The sequence below is a fragment of the Entelurus aequoreus genome, linkage group LG17 (assembly GCF_033978785.1).
Source record: "Entelurus aequoreus isolate RoL-2023_Sb linkage group LG17, RoL_Eaeq_v1.1, whole genome shotgun sequence".
Taxonomy (NCBI): Eukaryota; Metazoa; Chordata; class Actinopteri; order Syngnathiformes; family Syngnathidae; genus Entelurus; species Entelurus aequoreus.
In genome coordinates, this window is record NC_084747.1 from 13206965 (window position 1) to 13231189 (window position 24225).

Below are 24225 nucleotides of genomic sequence, written 5' to 3' on the forward strand. Positions count from 1 at the left end.
GATGTGTTCAAGAGTCTTACGGCCTGAGGGAAGAAGCTGTTACAGAACCTAGAGCAGGGGTCGGCAACCCGCGGCTCCGGAGCCGCATGCGGCTCCTTGACCACTCTGATGCGGCTCAGCTACATACATGCCGACCCCCCCGATTTTCCCAGGAGATTTATGGATCTCAGTGTCTTTCATAGATTACTCCCAGGGAAAAAATAATCCTATTTACACTCTAATTACTAAATAAAGGGCGTGCCCTAATTGCACTGCAGTAATTGTCCTCTATAGCATTTACATACAGCGTGCCAGTCCAGCCACATGTTGCATGTTGTTATTACTTGCACACACAGGAGACAGCAAAGCATACTTACTCATCAGCCACACAGCTTACACTGACGGTAGCCGTATCAAACAACTTTAACATTGTTACGTTACAAATATGCGCCACACTGTGAACCCACACCAAAAAAAGAATGAAAAACACATTTCTGGAGAACATCCCACCGTAACACAACATAAACACAACACAACCATTACCCAGAATCCCATGCAGCCCTAACTCTTCCGGTCTACATTATACACCCCCGCTACCACCAAACCCCCCCACACATCAACCCCCCCCCCCCCCCCCTCTCCGTGCGTTGGTTGAGCGGAAGAGTTAGGGCTGCATGGGATTCTGGGTATTGGTACCGTCAGTGTAAGATGTGTGGCTGCTGAGTTAGTACGCCTTGCTGTCACTTACGTGAGCAAGCTGAAATTGCATTCTGCGTGTGGTTGAGCAGGTACACTGTTAGGGCAGACTGTAGAGGGCGCCAAATGCAGTGTCATCACGCTCTGATATTCGGGAGTCTCCCGGGAAAAATGAGAGGGTTGGCAAGCATGACGCTATCAAGCGCCATTCATTCAAAACTCGCGGGCTGCACTAACATCAAATTTCCACATTAAAGTGCGTGCCGGTGCGTGTGTCGGAGACCCCTGGTTAACATAGCACAAAGCATTTAAGCTTTGTATGCAGTGTTTTTCATTTTAAATTTTAATTTTTTTTTGTGGCTCCCATTACTTTCTTTAATTTGTGAAACTTGCCAAAATGGCTCTTTGAGTGGTAAAGGTTGCCCACCCCTGACCTAGAGGTTCTGCTACGGAGGCTGCGGACCTCTTTCTAGAGTCCAGCAGTGAAAACAGTCCTTGGTGGGGGTGGGAGGAGTCTCTGCAGATTTTCTGAGCCCTGGTCAGGCAGCGGCTTTTTGCGATCTCCTGGATAGGAGGAAGAGGAGTCCTGATGATTTTTTCCGCCGTCCTCACCACTCTCTGGAGAGACTTCCAGTCTGAGGCACTGCAGGCTCCAGTCCAGACAGAGATGCAATTGGTCAGTAGGCTCTCTATAGTGCCTCTGTAGAATGTGCTGAGAATGGGGGGAGGGAGCTGTGCTCTTTTCATCCGATGCAAAAAGTGCATGCGCTGCTGAGATCTTTTTACCAGAGCTCCGGTGTGTAGGGATCAGGTCCTATTGTCAGTTATCTGCACCCCCAGGAACTTGGTGCTGCTTACCATCTCCACCGCTGTGCCGTTGATGAAGAGTGGAGCGTGGCTGGACTGGTGCTTCCTGAAGTCGACAATGATCTCCTTGGTCTTGTCGACGTTCAGGACCAGGTTGTTGGTTCTGCACTAGTCAACCAGATGTTTCACCTCCTCCCTGTAGTCCATGTCATTGCTGTCACGGATGAGTCCCACTACTGTCGTGTCGTCCGCATACTTCACAATGTGGTTAGTAGTGGACCTGGCGCAGCAGTCATGGGTCATCAACGTGAACAGCAGTGGACTCAGGATGCAGCCCTGGGGGGAGCCGGTGCTCAGGGAGATGGCACTGGAGGTGTTGTTGCCCACTCTCACAGATTGGGGTCTGTCTGTGAGGAAGTCAAGCAGCCAGTTGCAAAGGGGGGTACTGAATCCAAGGGGGGCCAGTTTGCTCACCAAGTGCTGCGGGATGATGGTGTTGAATGCAGAGTTGAAGTCCAGAAACAACATCCGCACGTGTGTGTCCTTTCCTTCCAGATGTTCTAAGCTCAGGTGGAGTGCAGAGGAGATGGCGTCCTCTGTGGAGCGGTTAGGGCGATAAGCAAACTGGTATGGGTCGAATGTGGGGGGAAGTCTGGAGACAAAGTATTCCTTTACCAGCCTCTCAAAGCACTTCATTACAGATGTTTTTTGGGATAAGTTAGTATTTTAACATAAAAGTGTTTGATTGTGAGGCATTAAAAGCCACAAAATGCAACGGGTCCATCAGACCCACAAACACTGGCTGAGTAACAACAATATGAACACCACACAAGGGTTAAGTTATCATGCCATGATTTCACCCATCCCGCCCACGTGGAAATAGATTTTCCTCCATGCGGCCCCTGAGCTAAAATGAGTTTGACACCCCTGCTGTAATGTGACTCATGTGAGCAGGTTACTGTATAAACACATTTTGTTATAAGTTATAAAAATGTGTTCAGTTCTCAGAGACACATCAATGTCAGGCTGACAATCGCTCTTCCGCTTTCTCCAAACACGAGAACAAAGCAGCTCCTACTGACTAGTGATTGGTCAGACCGTGCCCATCTTAATCACATGGCTAATTTCAATATAATAAATTGTGATGTAACACAATTGAATATCTTATATGCTCAGACAGTAATGTGTTTATGTAAGTTTAGATTGTGTTATGGTGTTTGTAATGGGGAAAGACGTTAATGTGTCTTGTTTTCATGTTTGCATTTAAGATAGTTGACATTTAGCATGATAGCTGTTAACTGGCGATTAGTGATGTTAAGTGCCTAAGATGGTAGTTATTGATTAGCAGTGCGATGAGGGCTTTCTGTTGGTGAGTGATTAGCACTACAGTTAGAGCCACCTATCGCTAGGTAGAAATGAGCAGTTTCACCAACATTTTTATGTGAAACCATATTACTAACTGTCTGGTGTTTTACAGGATTCATGGAAGTTTATTGTCATAGCAGCACACGATACACATGAGATGGCACACAATTTAGTAGCACGTGAACAATAGGATTGGTCCTGGTGGAGATCTACACTCTTAGTGCTTTTCTTTTTTATTCAGAGTAATGATTTGCCTTTCTAAAGGTTTTTAACTAAAACAACTAAGTGGGTTGAAAAATATTTCTGTGTTTCTTGTAGTGATTTTTATTCTTCAATGTTTGCCCTTTTTATAACAACCTCCCCGGATTGCTAATAATCAAATGTAAACAATCAAATTCAGATACTTTTTCTTATGCCTTCTGATCTCTCTCTCTCTCTCTCTCTCTCTCTCTCTCTCTCTCTCTCTCTCTCTCTCTCTCTCTCTCTCTCTCTCTCTCTCTCTTTCTCTTTCTCTTTCTCTTTCTCTTTCTCTTTCTCTTTCTCTTTCTCTTTCTCTTTCTCTGTCTATGTCTGTCTGTCTGTCTGTATTACGATGATAGTATATATCTGATAGTATATATCTGTATCATGAATCAATTTAAGTGGACCCCTTAAACAAGTTGAAAAACTTATTCGGGTGTTACCATTTAATGGTCAATTGTACGGAATATTCTTCAGTAATGCGGACGCTGTATCGATCCGTTGTGGTGAAGAAGGAGCTGAGCCGGAAGGCAAAGCTCTCAATTTACCGGTCGATCTACGTTCCCGTCCTCACCTATGGTCATGAGCTTTGGGTTATGACCGAAAGGACAAGATCACGGGTACAAGCGGCTGAAATTAGTTTCCTCCGCCGGGTGGCGGGTCTCTCCCTTAGAAATAGGGTGAGAAGCTCTGCCTTCCGGGAGGAGCTCAAAGTAAAGCCGCTGCTCCACCACATGGAGAGGAGCCAGATGAGGTGGTTCGGGCATCTGGTCAGGATGCCACCCGAACCCCTCCCTAGGGAGGTGTTTAGGGCACGTCCGACCGGTAGGAGGCCACGGGGAAGACCCAGGACACGTTGGGAAGACTATGTCTCCCGGCTGGCCTGGGAACGCCTCGGGATCCCCCGGGAGGAGCTGGACGAAGTGGCTGGGGAGAGGGAAGTCTGGGCTTCCCTGCTTAGGCTGCTGCCCCCGCGACCCGACCTCGGATAAGCGGAAGAAGATGGATGGATGGATGTACGGAATATGTACTTCACTGTGCAACCTACTTATAAAAGTCTCAATCAATCAATGAACAACAGCCATCGGAAAAAGTCTGTGCACGTGCTTGTATATATATATTTTTTATTTTCAAAGAGTAGTTGCAGATTATTTGATGTTAGATACTTTTGCCAACCATTGTTTTAAAACAAGATTAAAATACCTTTATTTTGAAAACCCTCTGCTGTGCTCGGAGAGAAGACGGAAGGCGGAAGTAAACCAAGAGCGGTGGCTAAACACGTGAGAGTATCCAAATCTTCTTGGCGGTTGTGCATAAGCTGTTTTGTGACTGGATCGAGATGGAAGGGGATAGTGACGGGATGTTTGAGGAAGGTATGGACGTGGATAGGACTAGAGGGGAGAAAGGAAAGAAGGGGAGCGGAGGGCATGAAGGAAAGTCGAGTGCTGAAAGAGCCCATGAAGAAGATGAAGAAGTAGAAAAAAGGAAAAAGACTATGGAAGATAATTATAGGATTATATATACATTTAAATCAAGTCAAGACATGAATGACATAAGTTTAATGACACTGATTAAGGGGTTAAAGAAGGACATCGGAGAGGTGGAGATAGTGAAGGTGCTTAGGGACGGACGACTTTTGATTAAATGCAAAAATGGAGAGCAAAAACATAAAGCAATGCGGTTGCAAAAACTGTGCAATAAGATAATAAAGGAAAAAATCGAAGTGGGAGAACGAAAAGGGGCAAGAGGAGTAGTGACAGGAATTCCAAGAGGTGAAAATTTAGAATAATTGAAAAGACAAATAAAAGGGGGAACTGTCAAGATGTTGACAAGAATGATGGCATATAGAAATGGAGAAAAGACGGAGAGCGAATCAGTATTAGTACAGTTTGTCGAAGAAGTCCTCCCGCAGAGAATTATGATTGGGTTTTTAAAGGCCTACTGAAACCCACTACTACCGACCACGCAGTCTGATAGTTTATATATCAACTTATAAAGTGACATTTTAAATTTGCCGCTAAACTTCCGGTTCGAAACGCCTCTGAGAATGACGTATGCACGTGACGTGGCCCGGCGAACACGGGTATGCCTTCCACATTGAAGCCAATACGAAAAAGCTCTGTTTTCATTTAAAAAGTTACGTACGTGACGCGCACATACGGTCAAGCTATCAAATGTTTAGCAGCCAAGGCTGCATACTTACGGTACCTGATATTCAGCTGGGAATGACTACAACAGTAAATAAACACAAGACATATATATACTCTATTAGCCACAACACAACCAGGCTTATATTTAATATGCCACAAATTAATCCTGCATAAAAACACCTGCGTGTTTGTTATGCTAGCTCCTAGCTCCTATGCTAGCTCCTAGCTCCATAGAACACGCCAATACAATTCAAACACCTGATCAACACACACAATCACTCAGCCCAAAAGACTGTTCACCTAACCCAAGGTTCATAAAGCTTATATATTTTAAAAAAGTTACGTACATACGCAAAAAAAAGTTGCGCACATACGGTCAAGCGATCAAATGTTTAGAAGCCAAAGCTGCATACTCACGGTAGCACGTCTGCGTCTTTGTCATCCAAATCAAAGTAATCCTGGTAAGAGTCTGTGTTGTCCCAGTTCTCTACAGGCGTCTGTGTATCGAAGTCAAAAGTCCTCCTGGTTAGAGTCTCTGTTATCCGAGTTCTTCCATCTTGACTGCATCTTTCGGGAATGTAAACAAAGAAGCGCCGGCTGTGTACTGTTGTTGCTGACTACGTTCGAAAAATACGTCCATTTTGCACCGACAACTTTCTTCTTTGCTTGCTCAGCTTCCTTCTCCATAATGCAATGAACATGATTGCAACAGATTCACGAACACAGATGTCCAGAATACTGTGGAATTATGAAATGAAAACAGAGCTTTTTCGTATTGGCTTCAATGTGGAAGGCATACCCGTGTTCGCCGGACTACGTCACGCGCATACGTCATCCTCAGAGGCGTTTCGAACCGGAAGTTTAGCTGCAAATTTAAAATGTCACTTTATAAGTTAACCCGGCCGTATTGGCATGTGTTATAATGTTAAGATTTCATCATTGATATATAAACTATCAGACTGCGTGGTCGGTAGTAGTGGGTTTCAGTAGGCCTTTAAATATAATGACGGCTTTGAGGGGTAAAGACTGGGGGGCTGGTAGGCAGACATTGAAAGCAATATACATCACTTTAATTCGATCTGTTATTGATTATGGATGCATTATTTATCAATCTGCTGCAAAAACATTACTTGGGAAAATAGACAGGATCCAATCACAGGCTTTAAGATTATGTTGTGGAGCTACTAAATCAACCCCAGTTGCAGCATTACAAGTAGAGATGAATGAAAAACCTTTAGATATGAGGAGAGATCAACTGTCAGTAGTTTATTGGGCAAACTTAAAAGGGTCCAAGCAAGGACATCCAACCCATCAAGTACTATTAAACTGCCAAGAAAAAGAGAAGAAAAAAATGAATAGTTTCGGGTGGATAATAGGAGACAGATGTAATAAAGTTCAAATTGATAATATTAAAGTTAGCCCTTCAGTACCAATCCCCGCAATACCACCGTGGATGTATGAAAATTGATTGATTGATTGAGACTTTTATTAGTAGGTTGCACAGTGAAGTACATATTCCGTACAATTGACCACTAAATGGTAACACCCAAATAAGTTTTTCAACTTGTTTAAGTCGGGGTCCACTTAAATTGATTCATGATACAGATATATACTATCATATATACTATCATCATAATACAGTCATCACACAAGATAATCACATTGAATTATTTACATTATTTACAATCAGGGGTGTGGAGGGGGGGTGGGTGGGGGTGGGGGGGTATGGACATCAAGTAGTGGACATAGAGAGAGAGAGAGAGAGAGAGAGAGAGAGAGAGAGAGAGAGAGAGAGAGAGAGAGAGAGAGAGAGAGAGAGAGAGAGAGAGAGAGAGAGAGAGATCAGAAGGCATAAGAAAAAGAAAACGTATCTGCATTTGATTGTTTACATTTGATTATTAGCAATCCGGGGAGGGTGTTAGTTTAGGGTTGTAGCTGCCTGGAGGTGAACTTTTATTGCGGTTTTGAAGGAGGATAGAGATGCCCTTTCTTTTATACCCGTTGGGAAAACCCAAATGTAAACATGCAATTACTAAAGAATAGAAATTTGAATAGTTACAAGATAGAACAATGGATTGAGGAAACGTTTTTAGACAACATCATGGTGTACACAGATGCATCAAAAACTATAAATAATAAAGGTGTGAGCAGCAGCTGTTATTCCACAAGGAAACATAGTATTAAATAAAATAATTAGTGATACATTATCTGTTTTTACGGGAGAATTGGTAGCAATTTATATGGCAATTAATTGGATAGAAGAAAATAAAGCAAGAAAAGCAGTCGTGTGCTCGGACTCTAGCGGTGCATTGACTAGCATAAAAAACATAGCGTCAGAAACAAGACAAGATTTAGTTGATGAAATAGTTCAGGCAGTCTACAGAATAAATAAAGCGGGAGGTGTGGTAACATTTCTTTGGGTTCCTGCTCATGTAGGAGTTGAGGGGAACGAATTAGCTGATAAGTACGCAAAACAAGCAACCACTAAAACAGAAATAAACATGGAGATGAAGCACAGTAGTAAAGAAGAAGTGAAGAACATCATTAAGATAGAACACAATAAAAAGTGGCAGGATAATTGGAATAAGGAAACAAAAGGTAGAGAGTATTACAAAGTCCAGAGGAGAGTTGGTGTAATGGGAGGAGGCAATAGAAATAGGAAGGAAGAAGACATTATTACTAGAATGAGATTAGGACATACATATCTAAATAGTTCATTGAAATTGATGGGGAGACATGCTACAGGACTGTGTGATTCTTGCCAACAGATAGAAAATGTAAGACATGTTTTAATACATTGTAGAAAATATAATAGAGAAAGGAAAATACTGGGAAATAAGTTAGCGAAAGAGAATATTAGGTTAGCAGTGGAAGATATATTAGGATTGCACTCAGAACACACAGGTTATAAAGCATTATACACACATTTTTTAACAACACTGGGTTAAATAAAATAATTTAGAGCAGGAATCCACCTCGATCCACACTCCATTGCAGTAGGTGGCGGTAATGCTCACCACAAGGTTGCTTGCCAACCGCCATAAAAATCACAAGAAGAAGAACCCACTGCTGTGGAGTAGGAAACGGAAGTTGGTAACTTCTAGCGCATGCGCAAATGTACTTGAAGCGAAGCAAAAAGACAAAGACCGCATGCTATGGTTGTTCGGAGATTCTTCGAATTCACGATCTTAAAGTCATATGATTCACAGCAAATATAGCAACAAATATCTCAATTGGCATTTTCCAAAGCCACGAAACGTGCATTGAGTTTGGAGCGATATCTGAAGTGAAGATTGAAGACGTGATAGAAGATGGACGACTACTGCTATGCTAAGATGGCGACGTCCGCTAAAAGAGAACATGAAAGAGAATCAGCGCCACCAACTTCCAGCAAATCACCAACGGAGATAAAGACGAAAGATGAAGGTGAGTGACTTGAAGTTTTGTCATTTGAAAACTATTCCAAGCCCTTAAAATCGAAATTAGCCGACCTTGTTGAAGAATGTAAAGAAAGAGCCGCCATGATTGTTAGCTTGAAGAAGGCAGTGGAGTTCACATCAGAGGAGATGAAAGAATGCAAAAGTCAAATGAAGAAAGTGGAAGAGCAAAACAAGCGCTTGTGTAAAGAAAATAATGATGTGAAAGAAGAGATGTTGGGGAAGAGTAAGAGATGTGCAGTGTGTGAAGAGAAGACTGGACCACATGTCTACATCAACGTGCAGAGGATTGGAGGTAATGGGTGAGGGCCGACATCCGGGCAACTGAGCTACATACGGGTTCTTGGAGCCATAGCAACCAGACTGGCGTTGAAAACAAACCGTTGCCATTACTCTTTAACCTGTCGACCTACGCTGGTTAAACCCGTCATTCTGCCTCCAAAATGCCGAAAAACTGTGTTGTTTTTGGTTGTGCTAACCACAACTGGAAACAGGGAAAACAAAGGTTGTATTTTGTTCTGCCAAAGCGTGATAAAAGCCCACAGAGACGAGACAAATGGCTCGCAGCTTTACACCGGGAAAACGAGGACGGTTCTCACTGGAGTCCCCCAAAGTCCCGGGTCGTGTGTTCGGATCACTTCGTTTCTGGTAAATATAAGGAACAAAAATCCACCTTCTTAACCACAACTTGGCTATACCATCTGTGCTAATGTTGTACTTGTTGAATTTGTACCTTATAACGTTCGACAGCTGAATTTGTTGTTGTACAAAAATAACATGCGGTATATACTATATAGTCTATAGCCTAGCTAGCTATTTTCGAAAACCGAAAAACGAGAGGATACCAAAGGCAGCGTTAAGATGGACACCACCGGGAAAACGTAAGCCAGGGCGGCCAAAGAACACCTGGCGAAGAACAGTTGAAGGGGAACTGAAAGAGATGAAGCTTACATGGGGCGAGGCACAGAGACGAGCACAGCAGCGAGATGAATGGCGTCGAGTCGTCAAAGCCTTATTTCCCATCCGGGAAGAAGAGGATTAAGTTAAGTAAGTAATATACTATATAGTCTATAACCTAGCTAGCTATTTTCGAAAACCGGTTTCGTTTAAATTTGCACTTAACAGTTGGGTTTTTAAAAACCAATAAACCCTATAATTTTCATGTTGCCATTCAATACATGTAGCCCTCAAATCTCTCAATATTTTATACACTAACACTTGATCTTGTTGTTGATAACTTCCGCGTCTCTTTCTTAGTAGCGCGCAGGCTAAGCTAACTAGCAAGCTAAGCTAAGCCTGAGAAGCTTTAAAGTTCACTGAGACGAGTCTGACGCAAATAATACATTTTCGTTTTTTCACACGATATGCGAATAAGTAAAAATGCGTAAATGAAGGATTTAACGCCGACTTCCAAGCCACAACGCTCGTTAAATGCTTTTTCTGTCAATGCTGTGTTCGCTGTGAGCTGGTTTGTTTTCAACGAATTCCCGGTTGCTAGGGGATTGGTAGGCGGAAGTGACGTAGGTCCGCCCTCACCCATAAAGAACAAGAAAATACACAATGTATGCTGTGTTCAAACACTAATGGTGAAATAAGATAGCTGGTAGTGTTTATGTAATATTTTTGGTTTGAAAAATGTAAGTGAGAGCAAGTTACAAACATATGAGCCCCTTTAAATATTTATATTACTTTCTAGTTTGTATCTTTTTTTTATTTATTTAAATGTTGTATTGAATTATTTTGGTGGTGGTATGGTATGATATGTTTTAATAACAGATAGTTTGTTAAAAATGTGTCTGAAATTAAACAAGGCCCCAAATTTGAAAAGACAACTTTCACGAGGGTGTGACACGAATATTCAAATGAAATAGCATTTTGTAACAACATAAATAATGCCTAAATTAGTAAAATAAACAAGTACCAAACAATATCAATAAAAGTGCATTTTAAAGGCCTACTGAAATGATTTTTTTTTATTTAAACGGGGATAGCAGATCTATTCTATGTGTCATACTTGATCATTTCGTGATATTGCCATATTTTTGCTGAAAGGATTTAGTATAGAACAACGACGATAAAGATTGCAACTTTTGGTATCTGATAAAAAAAAGGCTTGCCCCTACCGGAAGTAGCGTGACGTAGTCAGTTGAACATATACACAAAGTTCCCTATTGTTTACAATGATGGCCGCATGAAGTGAGAGAGATCCGGACCGAGAAAGCGACAATTTCCCCATTAATTTGAGCGAGGATGAAAGATTTGTGGATGAGTAAAGTGCAAGTGAAGGACTAGTGGGGAGTTGAAGCTATTCAGATAGGGAAGATGCTGTGAGAGCCGGGGGTGACCTGATATTTAGCTGGGAATGACTACAACAGTAAATAAACACAAAACATATATATACTCTATTAGCCACAACACAACCAGGCTTATATTTAATATGCCACAAATTAATCCTGCATAAAAACACCTGCGTGTTTGTTACGCTAGCTCCTAGCTCCTATGCTAGCTCCTAGCTCCATAGAACACGCCAATACAATTCAAACACCTGATCAACACACACAATCACTCAGCCCAAAAGACCGTTCACCTAACCCAAGGTTCATAAAGCTTATATATTTTAAAAAAGTTACGTACATACGCAAAAAAAAGTTGCGCACATACGGTCAAGCGATGAAATGTTTAGAAGCCAAAGCTGCATACTCACAGTAGCACGTCTGCGTCTTTGTCATCCAAATCAAAGTAATCCTGGTAAGAGTCTGTGTTGTCCCAGTTCTCTACAGGCGTCTGTGTATCGAAGTCAAAAGTCCTCCTGGTTAGAGTCTCTGTTATCCGAGTTCTTCCATCTTGACTGCATCTTTCGGGAATGTAAACAAAGAAGCGCCGGCTGTGTACTGTTGTTGCTGACTACGTTCGAAAAATACGTCCATTTCGCACCGACAACTTTCTTCTTTGCTTGCTCAGCTTCCTTCTCCATAATGCAATGAACATGATTGAAACAGATTCACGAACACAGATGTCCAGAATACTGTGGAATTATGAAATGAAAACAGAGCTTTTTCGTATTGGCTTCAATGTGGAAGGCATACCCGTGTTCGCCGGGCTACGTCACACGCATACGTCATCCTCAGAGGCGTTTCGAACCGGAAGTTTAGCGGCAAATTTAAAATGTCACTTTATAAGTTAACCCGGCCGTATTGGCATGTGTTATAATGTTAAGATTTCATCATTGATATATAAACTATCAGACTGCGTGGTCGGTAGTAGTGGCTTTCAGTAGGCCTTTAACACACACAAATTATTCTTTAAAACACAATCGATGTGCCTGTTTTGTTGAGAGTCGTGCAAATGTTGCAGTCCATGAAATTGTCATGTGAAAAGTGTGGTAATGAACCACAGCTGGAGAAAATGTCACTCTTCTTGGGGGGAAGGTAGATGGACTTATTTTTTTCCCATGGTTTTGAGGTGACTATTTTGTCACTGTGACGGACTCAAGCCGTCTCGTGGGTTCCCTGTACCATCAAATAGAGACATCTCGAGCAGAGTTGACGTTTGTTTTATTTTTTCAAACAAAACCTTCAGTCCAGGTCGCTTTTCAGCTCCTCTCCTTCGCTCGTCGTCGTCTGTCTCTCGCTCTCCTCCTCTCTCGTGCTGCGTCAGCTTCCCTCTGGTTTCGTCTCTCCTTCCGGTCCTCCCCCCTCTCTCAGCTGCTCCCCTTTTCTTTAGCGAGAGGAGATTGGATGATCGTGCCCAGGTGCGCAGATCGCGCACCTGGGCACGATTGCGGCGTCGCTCCCGGCGTCGCTCCCGGCATGCCTCGCCTCGCCCCTTGCTCCCCGGCCACGCCTCCTCGCCGCCATCTTGGGCCGGGCCCCGGCGTGCGCTGCTTCGTTGCTCGCTCGCCGGCCCCGCCTCTCCACAGTCACATTTAACAAAGTCTCTGTACAGTTTGTCGTGTCGTCAAGTAACAGAAAAGAATGGACGTGTTCAAGTCGCGAGCAACGACTCGTTAGCAGCGTGTTTTGAAGACTAGCCTACAGTTGTTTGGTCGCTGTCTGAATTTTTTAATCAAAACAGAAGAGTTCCTCTTTCCTATGTTTGGCAAATGCCACTAATACAAAACTTAGCGAGCATTATTACTAAGCTAAGTTAGTCATGGAGTCCATCAAGTTATTTGATGGATTTTTGAGTGGACATAACAGCCACTATCTCTAAGGCCCCTTCTACACTAAGCCAGCTAAGGTTATCCAGGGTATATCCCACCTAACCTTATCCTTGTCCACACACACAATGCCACCGTTTAAGATGCGCGCGTCATAGTCACCTCTGACCTGGAAGTGTATCCTTACCCTGTGTTTCAATGTAGACTATTGCCACATTTCTTTGAACAGTACACCTTGCTTGCCTCACCATCAGCAGCTGTTCGACTATTGTAGTGAATCACACCTGATCCATCATACAAACCCTGTTTCCATATGAGTTGGGAAATTGTGTTAGATGTAAATATAAACGGAATACAATGATTTGCAAATCATTTTCAACCCATATTCAGTTGAATATGCTACAAAGACAACATATTTGATGTTCAAACTGATAAACATTTTTTTTTTTTTTGCAAATCATTAACTTTAGAATTTGATGCCAGCAACACGTGACAAAGAAGTTGGGAAAGGTGGCAATAAATACTGATAAAGTTGAGGAATGCTCATCAAACACTTATTTGGAACATCCCACAGGTGTGCAGGCTAATTGGGAACAGGTGGGTGCCATGATTGAGTATAAAAACAGCTTCCCAAAAAATGCTCAGTCTTTCACAAGAAAGGGGTCTCCGTTGTGGTATTTTATGCTTCATAATGCGCCACACATTTTCAATGGGAGACAGGTCTGGACTACAGGCAGGCCAGTCTAGTACCCGCACTCTTTTACTATGAAGCCACGCTGTTGTAACACGTGGCTTGGCATTGTCTTGCTGAAATAAGCAGGGGCGTCCATGGTAACGTTGCTTGGATGGCAACATATGTTGCTCCAAAACCTGTATGTACCTTTCAGCATTAATGGTGCCTTCACAGATGTGTAAGTTACCCATGTCTTGGGCACTAATACACCCCCATACCATCACACATGCTGGCTTTTACACTTTGCGCCTAGAACAGTCCGGATGGTTCTTTTCCTCTTTGGTCCGGACGACACGACGTTCACAGTTTCCAAAACCAATTTGAATGTGGACTCGTCAGACCACAGAACACTTTTCCACTTTGCATCAGTCCATCTTAGATGAATTTGGGCCCAGCGAAGCTGTCAGCGTTTCTGGGTGTTGTTGATAAATGGCGTTTGCTTTAAACTATAGTTACTGACAGTGGTTTTCTGAAGTGTATGTATCCAAACTTACCAAATATGTTCTGTCTGACAGATAGGAAGTGAACCATTTGTGAACAGTACCAGAGAGGCCCACCAGGTGTTTCAGTCCATTTAAAAGAATGAGGTGATATCTACTGCAGTGTTTTTCAACCACTGTGCCGCGTGCCGTGAGATACAGTCTGGTATGCCGTGGGAGATGATCTAGTTTCAGCTAGTTGAGTTAAAAATATTTGTTGCAAACCAGTAATTATAGTCTTCAAATGATGTGTTGTTGTTGAGTTGCTGTACTGTCTAGAGCTCGGCAGAGTAACCGTGTAATACTCTTCCATATCAGTAGGTGGCAGCCGGTAGCTAATTGCTTTGTAGATGTCGGAAACAGCGGGAGGCAGTGTGCAGGTAAAAAGGTATCTAATGCGTATACCAAAAATAAACAAAAGGTGAGTGCCCCTAAGAAAAGGCATTGAAGCTTAGGGAAGGCTATGCAGAACAAAACTAAAACTGAACTGGCTACAAAGTAAACAAAAACAGAATGCTGGACGACAGCAAAGACTTACTGTGGCGCAAAGACAATGTACAAACCCTGTTTCCATATGAGTTGGGAAATTGTGTTAGATGTAAATATAAACGGAATACAATGATTTGAAAATCATTTTCAACCCATATTCAGTTGAATATGCTACAAAGACAACATATTTGATGTTCAAACTGATAAACATTTTTTTTTTTTGCAAATCATTAACTTTAGAATTTGATGCCAGCAACACGTGACAAAGAAGTTGGGAAAGGTGGCAATAAATACTGATAATGTTGAGGAATGCTCATCAAACACTTATTTGGAACATCCCACAGGTGTGCAGGCTAATTGGGAACAGGTGGGTGCCATGATTGGGTATAAAAATACCTTCCCAAAAAATGCTCAGTCTTTCACAAGAAAGGATGGGGCGAGGTACACCCCTTTGTCCACAACTGCGTGAGCAAATAGTCAAACAGTTTAAGAACAACGTTTCTCAAAGTGCAATTGCAAGAAATTTAGAGATTTCAACATCTACGGTCCATAATATCATCAAAAAGTTCAGAGAATCTGGAGAAATCACTCCACGTAAGCGGCATGGCCGGAAACCAACTTTGAATGACCGTGACCTTTGATCCCTCAGACGGCACTGTATCAAAAACCGACATCAATCTCTAAAGGATATCACCACATGGGCTCAGGAACACTTCAGAAAACCACTGTCACTAAATACAGTTGGTCGCTACATCTGTAAGTGCAAGTTAAAGCTCTACTATGCATAGCGAAAGCCATTTATCAACAACACCCAGAAACGCCGCCGGCTTCTCTGGGCCCGAGATCATCTAAGATGGACTCATGCAAAGTGGAAAAGTGTTCTGTGGTCTGACGAGTCCACATTTCAAATTTTTTTGGGAAATATTCGACATCGTGTCATCCGGACCAAAGGAGAAGCGAACCATCCAGACTGTTCTAGGCGCAAAGTTGAAAAGCCAGCATGTGTGATGGTATGGGGGTGTATTAGTGCCCAAGACATGGGTAACTTACACACCTGTGAAGGCGCCATTAATGCTGAAAGGTACATACAGGTTTTGGAACAACATATGCTGCCATCTAAGCGCCGTCTTTTTCATGGACGCCCCTGCTTATTTCAGCAAGACAATGCTAAGCCACATCCAGCACGTGTTACAACAGCGTGGCTTCGTAAAAAAAGAGTGCGGGTACTTTCCTGGCCCGCCTGCAGTCCAGACCTGTCTCCCATGGAAAATGTGTGTCGCATTATGAAGCGTAAAATACAACAGCGGAGACCCCGGACTGTTGAACGACTGAAGCTGTACATAAAACAAGAATGGGAAAGAATTCCACTTTCAAAGCTTCAACAATTAGTTTCCTCAGTTCCAAATCGTTTATTGAGTGTTGTTAAAAGGAAAGGCCATGTAACACAGTGGTGAACGTGCCCTTTCCCAACTACTTTGGCACGTGTTGCAGCCATGAAATTCTAAGTTAATTATTTGCAAAAAAAATTAAGTTTATGAGTTTGAACATCAAATATGTTGTCTTTGTAGTGCATTCAACTGAATATGGGTTGAAAAGGATTTGCAAATCATTGTATTCCGTTTATATTTACATCTAACACAATTTCCCAACTCATATGGAAATGGGGTTTGTACATGTTATTATGAATGTGCCTGTTATTACATTACATATATACTTACAGCGTGTACATAAAAAGTTGCTGGAAACTTTTGGATATTTCTTTGTTTTTTATAGGCGAAATAGAGTGCATCCCCATTACCTGCATTGCTAGCTGACTTTTGCTAGAGTTTATTTACGAGTTAGAATCAGTGATGGGCAGTAGTGCACAACAAGTAGCGACGCTATGTAGCTTAACTACAGTTCCCAGTAGCGTGGTGTTAGCCTCGATCCTTTCTGAACCCGTAGTGATTCCTGTAGCTTAGCTATTTTTCCACCCATGTAGTGACGTAGCGTCCATCAAACGCTACAAAGAGAGAAAATAGACTGACAAAATAGACAAAAAACATATTGCTATCCATCCATCCATTTTCTACCGCTTGTCGCTTTTGGGGTCGCGGGGGGTGCTGGAGCCTATCTCAGCTGCATTCGGGCGGAAGGCGGGGTACACCCTGGACAAGTCGCCACCTCATCGCAGGGCCAACACAGATAGACAGACAACATTCACACTCACATTCACACACTAGGGCCAATTTAGTGTTGCCAATCAACCTATCCCCAGGTGCATGTCTTTGGACGTGGGAGGAAGCCGGAGTACCCGGAGGGAACCCACACAGTCACGGGGAGAACATGCAAACTCCACACAGAAAGATCCCGAGCCCGGGATTGAACCCAAGACTACTCAGGACCTTCGTATTGTGAGGCACATGCACTAACCCCTGTGCCATGTTGTTATAATCATTTTAATTTATTGTTACTATGATTATTTTATGTGTAATTCATTTGTTACTAATGTATATCTGGTTGTTCTTTTAGATTATATTTACAATTTAGTTTTTACGTTTTCAAATAAATAAATAATGGTGTTATTTGTCGTGATTTCAAAATCACTCAAAATAATTGTGATTATTATGTTTTGCCATAATTGTCCAGCCCTAGACGAGGTATTGGAAAGGACTTCATGATAAACTATGTATCACGGTACTTGAGTCACGACACAATAGTCTATTGTAATATTGTGACATGGAGTTTTACTGTGATTTTTACAAAGTCATTGAAAAATTCAAAAACTACTTAAAATAAATGTATATAAGTACACTCGATGCCAGTAATAATTTATTGGACAAACTGTGTCAAAAACAAAGTAAATAAAATGATCATTACAATTGTACAGAACGTGGATACCATTTTTTGCATTTTGTATTAAAAAAAAAAGTCCTCTACTTTTAACTACAGACTTATTTGAGATAGAAATTATCTTTTTTGGTTGTGCGATGTATTTCAATATTGACTTTTTCCCCACTGTTAGTTTGTAGTATCCTAATGTCCATCGAAGCAGATGTTTTCTACTTTATGTGATTCTAGCTGAACTTTTCTGAGTCTTTGACAAGTCATGTAAACATTGATCCATCATTCTGGCAAGGCACTAAATGAATGGCCATGAAACACTACACACACATACAGTACATAGAATAAGTGTGTTTTTTGTTTGTGTCTTTGTGTCAGACGTCCAGCAGCTGATCGGTAATCCAGAAGAAGTTTCCCCTCAGTTAGGGGGGAGCTCCACTTTGAAGCAGGAGACTCCACAACCACCCTGCATTAAAAAGGAAGAGGAGGAACTCTGCATCACTCAGGAGGGAGAGTGTCTTCTAGGACGAGAGGAAGCTGATTACACCAAGTTTCCACTGAGTATTCTCTCTGTGAAGATTGAAGATGATGAAGAGAAACCACAAGTAGACAATCTCTTAGCTCCACTATCAGATAGTGAGGCTGAAGACGAGGTTGAAGAACCTTTGAGCAGCGATACAGACTGTGAAGGTGATATGAGGACTCACACTGACAACAAACACTGCTTTTCAAAGAAGAGAGGTAAAAAATGTTTGAGCTGCTCAGTTTGTGGCAAAAGCTTTTCTCGAAATAGCAGTTTAACTCGACACATGAGAACACACACAGGTGAAAAACCATTTAGTTGTTCAGTTTGCGGCAAAAGCTTTTCTCTAAATAGTTCATTGACGCAACACATGAGAACACACACAGGTGAAAAACCATTTAATTGTTCAGTTTGTGGGAAAAGCTTTTCCCGTAATAACTGTTTGGCACAACACATGACAACACACACAGGTGAAAAACCATTTAAGTGTTCAGTTTGTGGCAAAAGCCTTTCTCTAAATACTTCATTGACACAACACATGAGAACACACACAGGTGAAAAACCATTTAATTGTTCAGTTTGTGGGAAAAGCTTTTCTCGTAATAACCATTTGACTTCCCATATGAGAACACACACAGGGGAAAAACCATTTAAGTGTTCAGTTTGTGGCACAACATTTTCTTTAAAGAGGAGTTTGATTGAACACATGGGAACACACACAGGTGAAAAACCATTTAGTTGTTCAGTGTGCGGCAAAAGCTTTTCTCTAAATTGTTCGTTGACCAAACACATGACAACACACACAGGTGAAAAACCATTTAAGTGTTCAGTTTGTGGCACAACATTTTATTTTAAGATGAAGTTGACTGAACACATGAGAACACACACAGGTGAAAAACCATTTAGTTGTTCAGTTTGCGGCAAAAGCTTTTCTCTAAATTGTTCGTTGACAAAACACATGACAACACACACAGGTGAAAAACCATTTAATTGTTCAGTTTGTGGGAAAATCTTTTCTCTTAATGACTATTTGACTTCCCACATGAGAACACACACAGGTGAAAAACCATTTAAGTGTTCAGTTTGTGGGAAAAGCTTTTCTCTTAATGACTATTTGACTTCCCACATGAGAACACACACAGGTGAAAAACCATTTAGTTGTTCAGTGTACGGCAAAAGCTTTTCTGTTAAGAGCACTTTGATTGAACACATGCGAACACACACAGGTGAAAAACCATTTAAGTGTTCAGTTTGTGGCACAACATTTTCTGTTAAGATTAAGTTGACTGTACACATGAGAACACACACAGGGGAAAAACCTAATAAGTGTTCCCTTTGTGGCAAAAGCTTTTCTGTTAGGAGCACATTGACTCGACACATGAGAACACACTGGAGAAAAAACATTTAGTAATAATGCAGACGCAGTAAAACACATAAGAACACACAAAATAATCAATTAGCTGTTTAGTTTGTGGTATGTTGCTCATATGTGGTGACATCCACCCTACCCAGGACCTCCTCACTGCTTCTTTCACAAATATCTGAGGTATTCATACAAACTTGGATTATTTGGAGCATAATCTTATCTACTCATGACCCCATGTCTTCTCTGTATCTGAAACCTTCCTGAACAGTAAGATAGATGATGCTTCAAGTGCTTGGTTACTCCTTCTTCAGTCCAGGGACCTGGGGCCTCATGTGTCAAGTTTGTGCACGCTCAAAAACCTGCACTACACCCTTTTTCACTGCAAAGTTGAGATGTGTCAAAACTGACGTTGACACATAAGTGATGCTGGGTAACTGTTTGCATAACAAACTGACAACTTTTACTCCTCAGACTTAATGATGTGCAAATCAGAGACATATGAACAATTAACACAAGCACAGCTTTTATTTTTCTATCAATACACATTATGTCTAGAAGACAGGAAGTAACTCAACACTCTTGAATAGTTTCTTCCTCAGTTTGTATGGTTTGTTGAGTTAGCACAGGATTAATATGTGGAAATGACAAATGAGTTAGTTGATACATAGAATAGTTTTTATTTGTGCTTTATTTTGTTTTTTGTTCAATCCTAGATGGGTTGTGACTTAAAGTTGAATTGCTTTGTAGAAACACTGAGATTAAGTCTAAGTTCATTGTGTTCTTCAAGGTGTTTTTGAAAATGCACCATTTTTTTCCTCTTAATGTTCAACTAACTTGAAGTGTTTTGTCAAGAGGATTATTTGTAATATGTTCTATTTTTGGCCAAAGTAAAATAAAGAAAATAATCTGAAGTTGTAGTCGTATTTTTAAGTTATCATGCCATGATTTTACCCGTCCCGCCCACGTGGAAATAGATTTTCCTCCATGCGGCCCCTGAGCTAAAATGAGTTTGACACCCCTGCTGTAATCTGACTCATGTGAGCAGATTACTGTATAAACACACCGTAAGGTGTATTGCACCGTAAGGTGTATTATGAAACCGATCCAGTATGGCATCGCCATTGACTTCCAGGAAGAGGCTGGATGGCAACCCCGAAAGAGTGGTGACAACTGGAGAGACAGTTGACAGCCCGGAAAGACGGCAACCGGGGCAAGGAGGGGTAGCATCCCAAGCTGCAGCTCCCGCAAGGGGAGCACCCATATAACGCTGCGAAAAACCCTGAAGACACATAAGATCAAGATAGGCTGCCTGAGGAAACCCGTGGTGCAACGCACAGGGCCAGTACCCTGTACGGCCCTGATGAGACGGAGGAGGACCCAGGCTCGGACACTCCCCACAGTGCCTGGAACCTCCAAGCACCACCGGGGCAGACCGTCGGAGGGGGGACGCGTGGCGTGGTGCGCTACCTGGACACAAGTCGAGGGACTGATCACCCTCGGCTGGGTCGCCCGGGAGAGGGTGTTTGATTAAGACCCGAAACACCCTATGACCCCGGGCAGGGGCGCCGAAAAAGGGGGGTAAAGGAGATGGATTCTAGGGGCCCATGATGGAGGGGGGCCAGAGAGGCCCCTAATGATGATTAGTTTTATAATACAGGGGGCCCTGTAAAGATTATTTTCATGGGGCCCAAAATCCCTAGCGGCGCCCCTGACCCCGGGAGAATCACTGATGATGTGTCCAGGTTGCACCGTAAGGTGTATTATGAAACCGAAACTGTTATAAGTTATAAAAATGTGTTCAGTTCTCAGAGACACATCAATGTCAGTGTAGCTGCTGACAGAAGCAACATGTATATTTGATATATAATGTCGTAGTTGGTGAGAATAAATAAATACAATGCATAAAGATAAGTTCATATTGTACACATAATGTGATTAAAAAGTTATTTCCTTGGGTTAACTTTATTTTAACTTTATTTTTGTTACAGACCCATGTCAATTGAGTGGGGAATATAATTTAGTCACGTTGTTGGGGGGACAATTAATATGTGAGGGAATTAAGGAAGCAGCATGAGACGACAAGTGTTTGATGTGGAAGACGTTAATGGAGTCTCGGATTGAAAATAAACTATTCCCTCTGAGTTTATGAGGCCAACGAGGCATGATTACTTCTGATATGTTTGTGAAATCTATGTTTTCTTTTTTGGATGTCAGACTAATTGTAAGTTCTGGTTGATTATTTTATTAGTTTCACACTTTCACAAGACTTACTTGTTATGTTATTGTTTTAAATAACACATTGTTGGATGTCTTGTAGAACTGTCTTTTAATAACGATAACATATTACAAGCGCTTCTTCAACATTTGTGCGTACCAGATGTGTCCACTTCTAAAGAGTCCTACTCGACACATACTATAAGTGGTTCCTAGTCAATTGTAGACTATTACTACCACCATGTGGTCAAACACTATCATTACATCCCCCTCACACATTGCTAATACAATGTCATGTATTAAACAAATAACTTGTTTTTCTTTCTTGGCCACATGAATATGCAATCTTTTCAAAAACTATCCATGCACAACAGTATTAGAAAACATTTTAGAAAACATTAACTCTTTAGCTTGTCAATCAGTTTGAAATTAAAGGCCTACTGAAATTTTTATTTTTTATTTAAACGGGGATAGCAGATCCATTTATGTGTCATACTTGATCATTTCGCAATATTGCCATATTTTTGCTGAAAGGATTTAGTAGAAAATATTGACGATAAAGTTCGCAACTTTTGATCGCTGATAAAAAAAGCCTTGCCTGTACCGGAAGTAGCGTGACGTTACAGGCTGAAGGGCTCCTCACATTTCCCCATTGTTTACAATGCAGCGAGAGAGATTCGGACGGAGAAAGCGATGATTACCCCATTAATTTGAGCGAGGATGAAAGATTCGTGGATGAGGAACGTGAGAGTGAAGGACTAGAGTGCAGTGCAGGACGTATCTTTTTTTGCTTTGACCGTAACTTAGGTTCAAGGGTTCATTGGATTCCACACTTTCTCCTTTTTCTATTGTGGATCACGGATTTGTATTTTAAACCACCTCGGCTACTATATCCTCTTGAAAATGAGAGTCGAGAACGCGAAATGGACATTCACAGTGACTTTTATCTCCACGACAATACATTGGCGAAGCTCTTTAGCTACGGAGCTAACGTGATAGCATCGTGCTTAAATGCAGATAGAAACAAAAGAAACAAGCCCCTGACTGGAAGGATAGACAGAAAATCAACAATACTATTAAACCATGGACATGTAACTACACGGTTAATGCTTTCCAGCCTGGCGAAGCTTAACAATGCTGTTGCTAACGACGCCATTGAAGCTAACTTAGCTACTGCACCTCGACAGAGCTATGCTAAAAACATTAGCTATCCACCTACGCCAGCCAGCCCTCATCTGCTCATCAACACCCGTGCTCACCTGCGTTCCAGCAATCGACGGAGCGACAAAGAAATTCACCCGATCATAGATGCGGTCGGCGGCACTGAGACGGAGGAAGTCAAGGTGAGGTCGGCAGCTAGCGCGTCTGCTATCCATCTCAAAGTCCTCCTGGTTGTGTTGCTGTAGTCCGCCGCTAATACACCGATCCCACCTACAGTTTTCTTCTTTGCAGTCTTCATTGTTCATTAAACAAATTGCAAAAGATTCACCAACACAGATTTTCAGAATACTGTGGAATTATGTGGTGAAAACAGAGCTTTTTGTATTGGATCCAATGTGGTCCGAATACTTCCGTTCACTCCATGACGTCACGCGCATACGTCATCATACCGAGACGTTTTCAACCGGAAGTTTTGCGGGAAATTTAAAATTGCACTTTATAAGTTAACCCGGCCGTATTGGCATGTGTTGCAATGTTAAGATTTCATCATTGATATATAAACTATCAGACTGCGTGGTCGGTAGTAGTGGCTTTCAGTAGACCTTTAAAAGAGTTCAATAATACACGTAGTCATCATCCACAGGTTTCTTGATCTGCCTTGTGGATCTTTTCAACACAGGTTCAGGATCGTCAGTCACATCTTCATTCATGTGCTGCATTGGCATTGTTTCAAAGTCAGTAGGTGCAGATGAAACCTCGGACTCAGCTGTTGCTTGGTTTGAAAAATCTCTGGAACCTTCAGCAAACTGCGACGATTGCGACGTAGTATCTGTCCTTCTTCAGTCTTCACAGTATATGATCGTGGTGATGTTTCTTGGAGAACGGTAGCTTTTGTTTTCCAACCATCAGGACATTCAATTCTCACTGTGTCACTTGGTGATAGTGGTGGGAGCGATTTGGCTGCTTTGTCATAAAACGACTTCTGCTTTAGCTTTTTTTGCGTTAGCTTCCGTTGTACTTTTTGACTCTGCGGTGGTGTTGACATACTTGGTAGTGTAGTACGAAGCTTTCTGTTCATCACTAGTTCAGAGGGTGACAAGCCACACCCAAGAGGTGTTGCTCTGTAGCTAAGTAGTGCTAGGTATGGATCAGAGTTACTATCCACTGCTTTCTTCAAAAGTTGTTTGAGAATATGTACTCCTTTCTCAGCCTTTCCATTGGACTGTGCGTACAGAGGGCTTGACCTCACGTGTCTGAAATCATAGTGCTTTGCAAATTTCTGCCACTCTTTGCTGTTGAAACATGGTCCATTGTCACTCACCGCAGTATGCGGTATACCATGTCTAGCAAATATAGATTTGACATGCGTGATCACACAGTGATTTTTGCTTGATAGCAAAGCCATTTCAGGGAAATTAGAATAGTAGTCAATTAAAACAACATACTCTTTGCCCTTTAAATGAAATAAATCCATTCCCATTTTCTGCCATGGTGCAGTAGGACCATCAGGCAATATCATGGGTTCTTTGGTTTGTTTGTTTCTGTATTTTTGACATGTTGAACATCTGCCAATCATGTTGTCAATGTCTTTGTTGATTCCAGGC

The 24225-nt window shown here is 41.9% G+C and overlaps 2 protein-coding genes across 3 annotated transcripts in view; both read left to right on the forward strand.

Annotated features, from left to right (window-relative positions):
* The first annotated feature begins 8372 nt into the window (after positions 1-8372).
* The window catches only part of LOC133632370 (gastrula zinc finger protein XlCGF57.1-like), a 63307-nt gene continuing 47454 nt past the window's right edge, over positions 8373-24225 (forward strand). For both annotated transcript variants that reach the window (XM_062024758.1, XM_062024759.1), the window contains exon 1: positions 8373-8663. In XM_062024758.1, the coding sequence (XP_061880742.1) occupies positions 8549-8663 (115 nt within the window). In that variant the 5' untranslated portion in view covers positions 8373-8548. The remainder of the gene's footprint in view (positions 8664-24225) is intronic.
* On the forward strand, positions 17739-20123 carry LOC133632412 (gastrula zinc finger protein XlCGF57.1-like). Its single transcript, XM_062024818.1, has one exon. It carries the CDS (start codon positions 18053-18055, stop codon positions 19286-19288), a length of 1236 nt encoding a protein of 411 aa, XP_061880802.1. The 5' UTR covers positions 17739-18052; the 3' UTR covers positions 19289-20123.